The sequence below is a fragment of the Magnolia sinica genome, chromosome 10 (assembly GCF_029962835.1).
Source record: "Magnolia sinica isolate HGM2019 chromosome 10, MsV1, whole genome shotgun sequence".
NCBI classification, from domain to species: Eukaryota; Viridiplantae; Streptophyta; class Magnoliopsida; order Magnoliales; family Magnoliaceae; genus Magnolia; species Magnolia sinica.
Window position 1 is genome coordinate 39528182 of NC_080582.1, and position 13799 is coordinate 39541980.

The 13799-nt window shown below is 41.3% G+C and overlaps 1 protein-coding gene across 1 annotated transcript in view; it reads left to right on the forward strand.

Annotated features, from left to right (window-relative positions):
• Positions 1 to 13799, forward strand: part of LOC131258319 (uncharacterized) — a 137372-nt gene that overhangs the window by 87098 nt on the left and 36475 nt on the right. Inside the window, exon 6 of the mRNA XM_058259557.1 lies at positions 178 to 353. Within this exon, the coding sequence (XP_058115540.1) occupies positions 178 to 353 (176 nt within the window). The remainder of the gene's footprint in view (positions 1 to 177; positions 354 to 13799) is intronic.

Below are 13799 nucleotides of genomic sequence, written 5' to 3' on the forward strand. Positions count from 1 at the left end.
GATTTTCTGTTTACGATTGTTAGCTTCCTCCATCCCCCCCCACCCCGCACACTATTAGTGTCTTAACTACTATTATTATTATTTTTTTTTTAAAAAGGTATTTGCATTCATGCCTTTTACTCTAGGAATTGCATTCACATCATTGCTTAATGGTTTGATTTTTTTTTCATTTTGTAGGTGTCCATTTGTCCAAATTGTGGGGGAGAAGGTGAAGTTATATCCGAGTATTGTCGGAAATGTGCTGGTGAAGGTCGTCTACGTGTTAAGAAAGATATCAAAGTCAAAATTCCTCCTGGAGTCAGCAAAGGTAGTACTTTACGAGTCCGTGGGGAGGGTGATGCAGGACCAAAAGGGTATGCTGATAATTTTGGCGTTTTTGTGTTTTTATACTTAATGCATGAATTTTTACCTTTTCCAAAAGAATCTTTCTAGTTGTCTATACATTAAGGCTGGAAATGGGCTGGTCCTGGTCCTGGAAATATTAAAATTTTGAACTGGGCCGGCCTGAAGGCCCATCACAACCAGTTCAAAATCAGGCCTGGGCCCATCCCATTGAAAGGCGTAGATAAGCAACTGTTAATAATTGGCAAACATTTTTTTAAAAAATCTTATTGTGTTTGGAAATTATAAGAGTCATCATCATCATCATTAGTAATGTTTTAAAAGTCGAACTGGATTGTAAACTCACTGGTTGAAATCGTAAACTGTTTTTTTTTTTTTTTTTTGAAAAGTCACTGATTGTATTAAGAAAGAGAAAAAACAAAGAGAGAAGAACAAAAGTCGGAGGACTACACCGCCGAGAGAGTGGCTCAGCCAACTACACACTTAAGAAAAGCAAATTACAATCCTTTAACTTATCAACATTGACCGCCCATTCGACTACTAACAATCTAGCTCTAGTAGCAACTTGATCTGCCGATTTTGAAGTCCCATTGAAACATCAACCATTTCTCTCTTCCCAAACTGCCCACCAAACTGCAAGGAAAGCCATTCTCCACAGCTTTGTCCTTCTGTTGCCCAACGATGAACTGTGCCAAGCCTTTAAAAGGTTACCTGTGGAATTAGGGGCAGCCCATGCCATATAAAATGAGCTAGGATATCTGTCCAGATACGGAAGATGAAGGGGCAATGGATAAACAGGTGGTCCACCGATTCCTCGCTAGACATACAACATAAACAAACATTTGTAATGATCATCCCTCTTTTCCTCAAGTTATCCTCCGTAAGAACTCTTTTCTTAGCCACTAGCCAGGCAAACCCCACAATCTTTGGGGGAGCTTGGTACTTCCAAACCTTATCAGTGTGACTCTCTTCTTCCTTAGTAGCTACTTTTTCGATATGCTTGTAGAAAGATTTAACCGAGAAGACCCTTGATTTATGATGTTTCCACACTAACTTATCTGCATTTTCTGTTTCTATCTTGACGAGATGAATTCGATTCAGCATGGCAGCGTATTCTTCAACCTCATGATCAAGGAGGTTCCATCTGCACACTACATTCCACACCACCTCTCTACCAGTCATAGAGTAACTGTCAGCTACCAAAATGTCCTTGTTAGAAGCTATGCGGAAGATGCGCGGAAACTCCTCTTTCAAACTGTTATCTCCCACCCAAGAATCAAGCCAAAATCTGGTTCTATCGCCTTTACCTACATCAAAAGCAATCCCTTTCAAAACTTCCTCTTTCAAGGATAGCACCCCTTTCCACACTGCCGAAGCTTTGTAGGTGGTTGATTCTTTGGTCCACCAGCCCCTTTTAGAGCGCCCATACTTACTCTTAGTAACCGAATTCCAAAAATTACGATCCTCCGATCCAAGTCTCCAAATCCACTTACCTAATAAAGTCCGGTTCATTCTTTTCAGGTCTTTTATTTCCGCCCCTCTATCTTGAACATGCTTACAAACCTCGTTCCACTTCATAAGGTGTAGCTTCTTCTTTTCTTCTTTGCCTTGCCATAAGAAATCTCTTCTTAGATTCTCCAATTGTTTCAAGATCGAAGCCGGGCAAACAAATAGAGACATGAAGTATTTAGGAAGATTCGAGAGAGCCGCTTTAATTAGGGCGATTCTTCATCTGAGCGAAAGATACCTGCATTTCCATCTAGCTAGATACATCTGAAATCTGGAGATTACCTTGTCCCATACCCGTTGCAGCGGCTTACCAATACAGAGGGGAAGACCCACAAAAGAAGTCGGAAAAGAGCCCACAGCATAATCAAAATGATTGGCAAATTTCTCAATCTCTTCCCCTTCCATGTTCACTCCTAGCATCTTAGACTTTGCTAGATTCACTTTAAGATCCGATACTACCTCGAAACAACGAATGATTGTTCTAAGGTTGATAACTTTATCTTCCTCTGCTTCGCAGAAAAAAAGCGTATCATCGGCAAACTGCACATGGGAGATCGGATTGTCCATCCCTTCCACTCTTAAACCATTTATGATGCCCGTGATCTTGACCTCTATTCAGCATTTTCGAAAAGGCTTCCACAACCATTAGGAATAGAAAGGGGGATAACGGATCGCCCTGTCTCTAACCCCTAGAACTCTTGAAGAAACCTTTTGGGGAACTGTTAATGAGAATCGAGAATAAAGCGGAACCCACACATTCCCTCATCCATTACCTCCACTGACTCCAAAACCCATCCGCTGAAGAATGTACTGTAGAAAGCCCCAATCCACGTGATCTTAAGCCTTTTCCAAGTCCAATTTGCATATGATGCCTTTTCTCTTAGATCTAGGGATCGAGTCCAAGCATTCATAAGCGATAAGGGCGCTGTCGATGATTTGTCTTCCTGGTATAAAAGCACTCTGATTAGCTGAGATGATTTTCCTTAGAACCTCTTTCTGACGAGAAGCAAGGACTTTAGCCAAAATTTTGTAAGGACTGCCGATAAGACTAATGGGTCTAAAGTCCTTCAACGAATCTGCCCTCGAAATCTTTGGGATAAGAGTGATGAAAGATGCTCCCAATTCTTTTGATAGATGACCTCTAGCGAAAAATTTGACAATGAATTCCATCATGTCTCCTTTAAGCATATCCCAAAAGGATTGAAAGAATGCAATCGGGAACCCGTCTAGCCCCGGGGCCTTGCCTCCTCCCAACTCATCCACTGCCCCTTTCACTTCTTCTATAGAGATCGGCCCTTCAAGAACGCTAGCGTCTTCCTATGAGATTCTGTCGAACTGCAGATTGTCTAGAGTCGGTCTATTCCAGTCTTCCCCACTAAGAAGAGTACTGAAATAATGAATAGCCTCTCCCGAAATACTGTTTTGATCTTCAGTTAGCTGCCCATTCACCATCAGATTGATAATTTTGTTTTTCCTAGCTCTCGCACTGGCTATGTTGTGAAAAAATTTCGTATTTTTGTCACCTTGTTTTATCCATCCTGACCTTGTTTTTTGACGGCATGAGATTTCGTCCTCCAACACTCTTTCAGAGTACCTTTGAATCAGCTGCACCCTTTTAATCGACTTTTCCACTGGTAACTGACCCTCTTCCCCTTCCTTATCTATGGCTAATAGATCTGCAAGAATCCCCTTTGTTTCCACTTCCCTATTGCGCTGCACCGTTTGTTTCCATTCTTTTATTTTTTCTTTCAGAAGCTTCAATTTGCGGCAAATTCTATACCCAGCAAAACCCTCCACCTTGAGATCAATCCACCAGTCTTTTATAAGCTACTGGAAACCTTCAATCTTCATCCAAGCCATGTCGAATCTGAAGGGTTTTGGTCCCCAGTTCTTCTCATCAATTGCTAGGATTATGGGACTGTGGTCGGATGTAGGTCTAAGAAGCACAGTCTGAACTATCAAAGGGAAGGCCTCAATCCTCTCAGTTGAAACCAGAAAATGGTCCAATCTAGACATGATTGGATTCTCACGTTCATTGGTCCATGTGAATCTGGCCCTGAGTAAAGGCGGATCCAGAAGTTCATGCTCTTCAATCCAGTTGGAGAAGGAGCGCATACCTGAAGTGAGTTTTTGACCGTTGGATTTTGTAAGTATTTTGGATTGAATGTCCTCATTGTGAGGTTCCTCTGTTTATATAGAAATTCTAGGCTTAATTACAAGGTTGAATTGCAGCCATTAACATCAATCTAGGCTAACAAACATGGAAACAATAACTGTACAAGATATATACAATCAATAACTGTACAAGATATATGCTATAAATAGATGACCTAATTATGGCTAAATATATGTTGTCTGGCTAAATATATGCTGTCCATGTTGTCCTGATTGACTTGCTGTCTGGCTAAATATATGCTGTCCATGCTATCCTGATTGACAGATTGACATGCTGTCCATGTTGCCCTGATTGACATCCCCCTCAAATTGATGCTTGTCGATCAAGAAGCATCAATTTGCCCACAAGGAACTGATGGCGCTGTCGTGTCATGGCCTTGGTAAACATGTTAGCTATCTGAAGGTCAGTGGAAACATGAGGAAGAGAAATGATACGAGTGTCTAAGGCTTCCCGAATAGAATGACAGTCCACCTCAATGTGCTTCGTTCATTCATGGAAAACAGGATTAGCAGCAATCTGAATGGCACTAGTATTATCAGCATGGAGAGGTGTAGGTTCAGATTGGGAAAAATCAAGTTCAGCCAGAAGCCCATGAAGCCAGACAATCTTAGAATAAGCAGCAGAGATGGCATGGTATTCGGATTCAGCAGAAGATTTAGAAACACGAGGTTGTTTCTTACTCTTCCAAGAGATCAAGGAATCACCAAGAAACATACACCAGCCTATGATAGACCGGCGAGTATCAGGACAGCCGGCCCAATCTGCATCACTACATGCAACAAGGCGAAGAGGAGAGTCAGTTGGGAAGAACAACCCATGGCTAGGGGACCCTCGAAGGTATCGGATGATACGACGAATGGCAGCCAAATGTAGATGGCGTGGAGTCTGCATGAATTGGCTAACTCGCTGGACAACGAAGGAAATATGAGGCCTAGTAATAGTCAAATAGTTCAAACTGACTACCAGCTGTCGAAATAGAGTAGGATCAGACAGCAAATCACCCTCCTCACGATGATACTTTGTGTTTACTTCTAGAGGAGTATCCACAGAAGAAGTATCCTGAAGACCAGCTAAAGCAATCAAATCCTGTGTGTACTTATGTTGATTCAGAATGATACCAAAGGATCCATGTGAACTTCCAACCCCAAGAAGTATGTAAGAGAATCAAGATCCTTCATATGAAACGAGGCCTGAAGATGCTGCTGTAGACGAGTGATCAAGTCTGAATCTGTCCCGGAGATAACAATATCATTAACGTAAACAAGAAGAAGAACAATACTAGCAGAGGTCTTACGAAGAAACAAAGAGGAGTCATATTGACTCTGCTCAAAGGAAAACTGAAGCAAGGTAGACCGGAACTTATCAAACCATGCCTGGGGAGCCTGTTTCAACCCATACAGAGATTGCTTCAATTTACATACATCAAAAGAAGAGGAGGTCAAGCCAGGCGGCAGGGCCATGTAAAGTTCCTCTTTGAGATCACCATGAAGAAATGCATTTTTTAACGTCCATTTGATAAAGTGGCCAGCCTTGGGACGCTGCAATAGAAATAACCATCCACACCATAGTCATCTTGGCGACTGGAGCAAAGGTCTCCTCATAGTCCATCCCATATTCCTGTCTGTTACCAAGTGCAACCAATCGGGCCTTATAGCGATCCAGAGTACCATCGGAATGCAGCTTAATCGAGTAAACCCATTTACAATCAATGGCTTTAACATTTGCCGGACAAGGAACATCCCATGTGTGATTGTCCTGAAGAGCTCGAAGTTCTTCGGCCATCGCCTCACGCCAACATTCATGCTTAACAGCCTCAGAATAACATGATGGAATTGAAATAAAGCATAAAGTAGTATGAAGAGATGTATGAGAAAAGCCATACCGATCAGGAGGACGAGAGACTCTAGTAGACTGGCGAGGAACAATGTCAGAACCCGGATCATCCACAAAAGGAACAGTCTGAACAGGCTCAGATGTCGGGTCAGGCTCAGGAAGGGGCAAAGTCGGTCGTCGGTGTTCATACACAAATCCAGGTTTGAATCGCTCAGGAATAGGAGTTAAGTCATCAAAATGAGGAAGACCATTGATTTCAGGCAAGGATGCAACATGAGTAGAAAAGAAAGACTGATTTTCAAAGAAAACAACATGACGAGAAATACGAAATCTGTTAGAACATGGATCATAGCAAACATAACCTTTGTGTGAATTACTATAACCCATAAAAGCACATTTAACAGATTAGGCGGAAAGTTTGTGTCGTTCATGTGATGGCAAATGAACAAAACAAACATAACTAAAGGTATGCATATCAAGATAGTTGGGATGCTGATGATGAAGACGATAGTAGGGAGATTCAAAATGCAAGACACTTGAAGGCAGTCTATTAATTAAATAAACTGCCGTGGATAAGGCTTCCACCCAAAATTTAGAAGGAACGGAAGATTCAAGCAATAATGTTTGAACAACCTCTAACAGGTGGCGATTCTTACGTTCAGTAACACCATTCTGCTGAGGTGTATAAGGACAAGAATGCTCAGAAACAATTCCTTTTTGCTTGAGAAAGGCATGAAATTCATGAGACATATATTCACCACCCGAATCGGACCTTAACACTTTAATGCCTGAAGAGAATTGAGTTTCAATATAAGCCACAAATTGTTGAAACACAGAAAATACCTCAGATTTAGAACGAAGAAAATAAATCCAGGTATACCTACTATAGTCATCAATGAACGTGACAAAATATTTATAATTTGCATGAGAGATAACAGGAGTAATACCCCACACATCACTATCGATCAAATCAAAATAGCTTTCAGCACGACTACCATGAGCAGGAAAGGAAAGGGATTTACTCTTACCTAATTTACATGTTGAGCAATCAAAAGAGAGATGAGAGGAAAATTGATCTTTATTACCCAACAAACCAGAGTTTACTAAATGAGATAGAACAATAGAGTTAGGATGACCCAAACATTTGTGCCATACTTCGCCCTTATTGTTTACAGTAGTACAAGCCAAAGAAATGCAAGAAGGAATGGAAAAATGTAGAGGAAACAATCGTCCAACTTTAGGCCCCTTTGCGAGTATCTTTCTCGACACCTGATCCTGCACAATACAACCATCACGAGAAAACCCAGCATTGCAGTTGTTATCAACCAATTGTCCGACGGAAATGAGACTAGTAGAAAGCTCAGGAGATACAAAAACTTCTTTAACTAATTAATTAATATCCCCAACAGCATGAATAGGTAATTGACTACCATCAATAATTTAAATGTACGATGAGCCATGGTAATTTCGAACATTTGTAAGAGTGTTGGAGGAACTATTCATATGATTAGACGCAGCAGAATCAACAAGCCAAGGTAAAGATGGTAGTGTATTGTTACCTTGAAGCCCTAAGGCTAAAAAGGCTGAAATAATCATCTGCTGAACTGTTTCAGGAGTAAGAACAAAGGGATCACCAGCTATAGAGGAATTAACGGAAGCAGAAGTACCCACCGCAGCTTGATAGGCATTAGTTTGGCGATTTTGGGGATGAGTTGGACAGTCTTTGATAATATGTCCTGTCTTCTTGCAATAATTGTAAGATTTCTTGGCATAGTGAGCAGCAATATGCCCATATTCCTTACAGACTTGTACGGCCTCAGCTTTAGGACAATCAGAGGATCAACAGATCCTAAAATCCATGTCATGACTCTAGCGTCTTTCACTTTCCACTGACCCAATTTAGAGAGGTCAGTAGGAGCTGGATCACTTCCATCTATGTGACCCCATAACTCCTTCCCCAGGACAAATAGGTGAAATTGAAATTCCCAGGCAGAATAATTTTTGCCCATGAAGCGCACACCAAAAGAATCTGAGTTGCTAGTAGACATGGTGCTTGGAACACAGTAATAACGACAGATAATACTAAATCCACCTCACCCCTAGTCCAAAAACAAGCCTACAACCAGCAAGCCTAAAACAAAAGGAGATCAAGATGGAGTTTCGAGCAAGAACTGGACGCGCCGACAGCCACTAATCACCACAAAATGAGAGTTTCTAGCAAGAAAGAAACTTCCTACCCTCAACAGAAACTGCTGAACAACAGTTTATAACCCACCAGAATTGTCTACACCTTCCTTTGAAGGTATCGATAGCCAAGGAGACCAACAAATTAGTCCCAACCCAACCCAGAAATCTCAGAACAGGCTCTGATACCATGTAAGTATTTTGGATTAAATGTCCTCATTGTGAGGTTCCTCTGTATATAGAAATTCTAGGCTTAATTACAAGGCTGAATTGTAGCCATTAACATCAATCTAGGCTAACAAACAAGCAAACAATAACTGTACAAGATATATACAATCAATAACTAGACAAGATATATGCCATAAATAGATGACCTAATTATGGCTAAATATACGCTGTCCGTGCTGTCCTGATTGACTTGCTATCTGGCTAAATATATGCTGTCCATGCTATCCTGATTGATAGATTGACATGCTGTCCATGCTGTCCTGATTGACAGATTGACATGCTGTCCCGATTGACATGCTGTCTATGCTGTCCTGATTGACAGATTGACATGCTGTCCATGTTGTCCTGATTGACAGATTTTTTCTCCACAAGATGAGTAATGTTAAAGCCACCCCCAATGCACCAGGGACCTGCAAACTTCTTCCTGATATCTGTCAATTCTTTCCAGAAATCCTTTCTCTTGTCTTCTTCATTAGGGCCATAAATAGAAGAGATGAGAACATAAAAATCAGATGTAGAATCCTTCAGCATAACATATATTGAAAATGCTCTCTTCCAGGAATCCGTAAGGCTCCACCCCGACAAATTCCACGCTACAAGGATTCCTCCCGCACTACCGATGGAATCCAGAGCCTCCCATCTCGCATCTGAGTCTTTCCAAATCGACCCAAGAAGTTTGTCACTGAAGTTATGCACTTTAGTTTCCCGTAAACAAATGACATCCAAATTATTTCTACCACAAACATCCTTGATTATTCTTCTTTTTTTTCTTTCTCCCTAGACCTCTCAGATTCCAGGACATAATGTTCATATGGAAACGATGCTACCCCGTGATCCCTGTAGCCCATTTGTAGCAGAGTTCCTTTTGGGCCCGTCTGGATGAAGGATGAGTTTATGCATTCTCTTTCTACTTCGCTCTTTACTGTGACTTGTTGAGTAAGACCCATTTTCAGACAACGGTCTTCCTCTATTCTCCACACAGTGAAATAGGGCGACGAAGTCTTCCGGATGATCTCCGAAAGATAGCCCAATCGATCTTCCCACATGTCCTATTACATGTCTTATCCATTTCTTCTTCTGAATAACTTCGATAATTTTTGCCCTCGGTTCGATAAATTCTTCATTATCCTGATATTGAGATCCCATCCTAAACTGTATGGGTTCCACTGCAATAATTTCTTCTCCGATTTCTTCAAATAATCCAGATAGATTCTTTATTGATTTTGCATCCCTTCCTAACGACGATCGAGAAGTGAGACTGTCTGGAGAATCTGCACAATCTGAGTACCAGGGAAGGAGATTTGTATCTGGCGTGAAATTTGTTTCCTCGTCCGATAATATGGATAAATCTTCGGTTGGTGAAGTCATGCTTGCTGCACGCGCCGAACTGATTCGCGCATGCGGAGTGAGCATCTCGCTATGCTTCGGAGAAATGGGTGCGATCGCACGTGTCTCTAAGTCATCGCAGAGAGGATTTATATATTGGTTTTTCGCTCAAGCCTATGTTACTTGCTCCATTATCTATAACTCAATCGGACATGGGGGCCCTTTCTCACCTCTAATGCCACCTGTCGCTCTCGCAGAACAGAAATAGGGTGCGATGGATGGTCAGGATGCTTCTTTACCTTACCTGGCACTAAAAGGTTCAGTGGGCCCATCTCCATTAGAGGGAGTTGATGTGCTGCTAGCGGACTATTCGTCTGGACATAGACCCACTGCTCATCTTCGCAATCACGTCCACTTCTTCATAACCACGTGCCTCTCCTAACAAGCCTCGTGTTACTTCTTGTAAGTCACACTCACCACCTTTGCCGCCACGTGCCCCTTCCTCGACTTCATCTATTTCTCCTTCGCTGCCACGTGTCCCAACATTTAGATCGCATGAAACTCCCTCAGTGCCCCTTGCCGCTGAAATCCCGAGGTCTTGATAAGGGTCTGAATCATATATTGCCTCAGATTTACGAAAGCTCAGAAGTCTTCTATCTACCCTACATGTGGACGATGTGGATTTTCTGCACTGATATTGAGGACGGCCCGTGTACTTTATGGATGGAGAGTTGCCACATGTCGCACCACAACTTCTACTGCAGTCGGCGCATTGATGATTTCGAGCTGTCATCTGGCACCCTTCCTTTTCACCATTCGGTGCTCCAGCAGCACATGGAAGTGGTACACCTTCCACCACCGCCAGTGATACCTCCGGTTCAGCTGGGATATCTTGAGCCTCTCTTACTCTCCACAGATCTCCCCATCTGGGAGTGATGACATTCGTCTCCTCCTTTTGCACTGGTAGCCACAGCTTCCTATAGTTGAGGAGGACTTGGATATGGTTGGGATTTCATCTCCCTTCTTCCTCTTGACTCTTACCCTAATCACACTCATCTCCTCACCGAGTTTAGTCTTTTGATCCAATTCTATCATTTGTCCAAGGCATGATTCTGCTGAGAGAAAAAACTCTTGATTCCACAGTTCCAATGGAATAGACCATATTAGCATCTAGGGTTCTTCCTGACTGAACATGGAAAATTAATTCCAACTGATAATTTTCTTGATAGGCCCTCATGTAACACTCTCGCCATTATAAGTAGATCTGAATTGATTTCTGGACTGGTCCTGATCCACATCTCGTTGCATCCGATCGGCTTTACTGTATATTGATACGTCGTTATTCTGCAACAATCGTCAATCCACTCCCTAACCTGTAACTCCCGTGCTGATTTGTCAAATGATTCTTTTTTAATATGTATCAGGATATCTTTTACTTCCTTCACTGCTTCCCCATTAGCTGGCTCTGCCTTCTTGTCAGTTTGATCTGGTGGTGGTTGGATCTGATCTCCTTTTGATTGGAGAAGCCCCTCCTTGTAGGAAGATGAAGTTCTCGTGCGTGAAATGGTTCCTTTGTTCTGAACGTAGCCTTCTCGAGGGTTTATTCTCAGAGAAGATGATCCCATTCGCATCTGCTCTGGTCCAAATCTCGCCCTCTGTACTAGGAGTTTTACTCCCCCGAAGCTTTCTCCATGCAGCATCTGAACCGCCCTTGACAGTTCTTCTTCCGAGCTCATTCTAACTAAAGCGAAACCCCTGTAGAGACCAGTATTCTTGTGTCTTGGTATCACCACGTCCATCACTGCTCCCGCTCTACCAAACACTCTAGAGAAGTTAACCGGCAACCATCCTGCCGGGAAGTCCTTAACAAAAAGTGTTGGGAATGTTGATCTATTCCAGGTCCTACTACCATGCCGTTTGTTCGCCCCTTTTTGTCTCGAAACATACTGTCATTCTTTTCCTGTTTCAGTCTCTGATCCTTTCTCTGTTGTCATCGTTTATCGATCTTCATGTTGCCATCATTCCGATCTTCAGGTTGCCGTCATTCCGATCTTTGTAAATCACAAATTGTAAGATTGTAGGATTTTTGTAAACCATTAGACAGAATATAGAAAAACATTTGAGATATAGGATACGATCAAATATTCGTTATTCTATTATTCTACATCATAATTTGTAGATAATTGTAGAATACGTTACTGCCACACTTTCTTTGGAATTCTTTTAATAAAAGTCAAGCTAAATGTGGTAATTTCATTACTTCAAAGATTTGATGAAGCATTACTTGGACTTCAAAATAATATTCCTCGCAAAGCATGAACATTGTTTATGTTTTAAAGTCAAAGTCATAAAGTGAAAGTTCCTAATGAGGCTTTCAAAAAATTATCTTTAATTATCTTTTAACGTTTTTTCATTATTATATAAAGAATCAAATAAACTTTTGAGTTTAAAATCACATAATGAAACTCTAGAAAAACAACCTTGAATTCAAGATATGTGATGAAAGAAATCCTTTAGTTGAAATCAAAGTGTAACCACCGTTATTGCAATACATATACATCAACATGATCGCAGCCATCCATGAAACATACCAGGTAACTCATAGATCAATTTGGTGTCTTGATCAGTTAAGAGGTAAGAAATCATAAAAATGCTCCACATTTTAAGTTTGAACAGAATATCCAGCATTTAATCTCTGACAAAGAATAATATGAAAAATTGACCTATTTCAAAAGATTGTGGAAGCCCCCACCAACTTGTTGAATCTGATGTTTTCTCAAGTCGTCTTAGGATCACATGTAGGATTGATTATTTGCACTGGTTCCATTGAAGTTTCTGTATCTTTCATGGCCACCTGTACATGTTGTCACCTCGACCTGGACAGGCTGTATGAACAATTGAATTGGTTGCGTCACTAAGAATCTCATCTCTTTTAATATGGTTCTCAGTCACACTTGTTCAAAAGTAGTATGAACCATGGCTCTGTACTTTGCTTCTGCATTAGAATGTGCCACGATACTACTTTCTTCTCTTCACTTAATTAGATTGCCATGCAAGTAAAATAACCAATGGTAGATTGCTTATTAACTAATCTGTTGGAGTAATGTTCATTTTGAAGATGGCCATTTGGCCTATATTTGAGCCCTCCTCCAAGGTTTTCCTTAAGATACAACAAAATGTGTAAAACAACATCCATATATTGGACTTGGGAGGCGTGCATGAATTAACTCTCTACACTAACAACCTTAGTTATATCTGGCATCTTGATGGTTAAACAAGCTTACCAACCAATTTACGATAATGTCATGGGTCTTCGATAATTTCTTGATCACTTGCCAGTTCATTATTTAAGCCCATGTGTGTATGGGTTTAGTTTCAAGTAGTCCAATTTTTGATAGAATATCATTATCACCATCGTCATCATTTCAGCCTTATCCTAATTAATTGAGGTCGGGTATATTAATCCTTTTCCGCCATTCCACTTCATAAAGGGCCATACCTTCAGTTAGACCATAGGTCATTGAATCTTTCTTACCATCCATGTCCTTTTGCATCCCATAACCCCCCTCGGCCTTTCAGAGCCTTCAACTTGAACTACTCACTCACTCCTAACCAGTGCAGTTCTTGATCTCCGTTGCATATGACCAAACCATCTAAGTCTACTTCCCCTCATCTTATTACCTATTGGTGTTACTCCTAAGTTCCCTCGAATGCATTCATTTCTAATTCTATTCTTTCTCGTCTAAGTCGTCTTGCCACTCATCCATCTCAACATCCTCGGTTCAAATATGCTCATCCCATGAACTTGGTGTTCCTTAACTGTCCAACATTTTGTCCCTTAAAGCATGGTTGGTCTTATAGCTATCCTTTAAAATTTCCCTTTTAGTTTGAGTGGTACCTTAGTAGCAGGATCCTTCTAAGTTCTAACTAGGTATTGCTACTGCTTCCAATCCCCACTTTGGACCCTCGCTCTCACTCTTGCTTCACATATGCTTCAGACTCTCGCTCTCACTCCCGACTTCCTACCTTTGTTTACATTTTGAAAGAGACTCTTCCCTACTCTCGCACCCAAATCTGTTGCTACTTTGCTTGATGTTTCATGCAACTATAAGTGGTACATGACGATTACATAAAACTTTGGGGGCACATCTCCATTTCTTACATCCAGCTTGACTTCTTTGGGCAACATCCTTTTCAATCT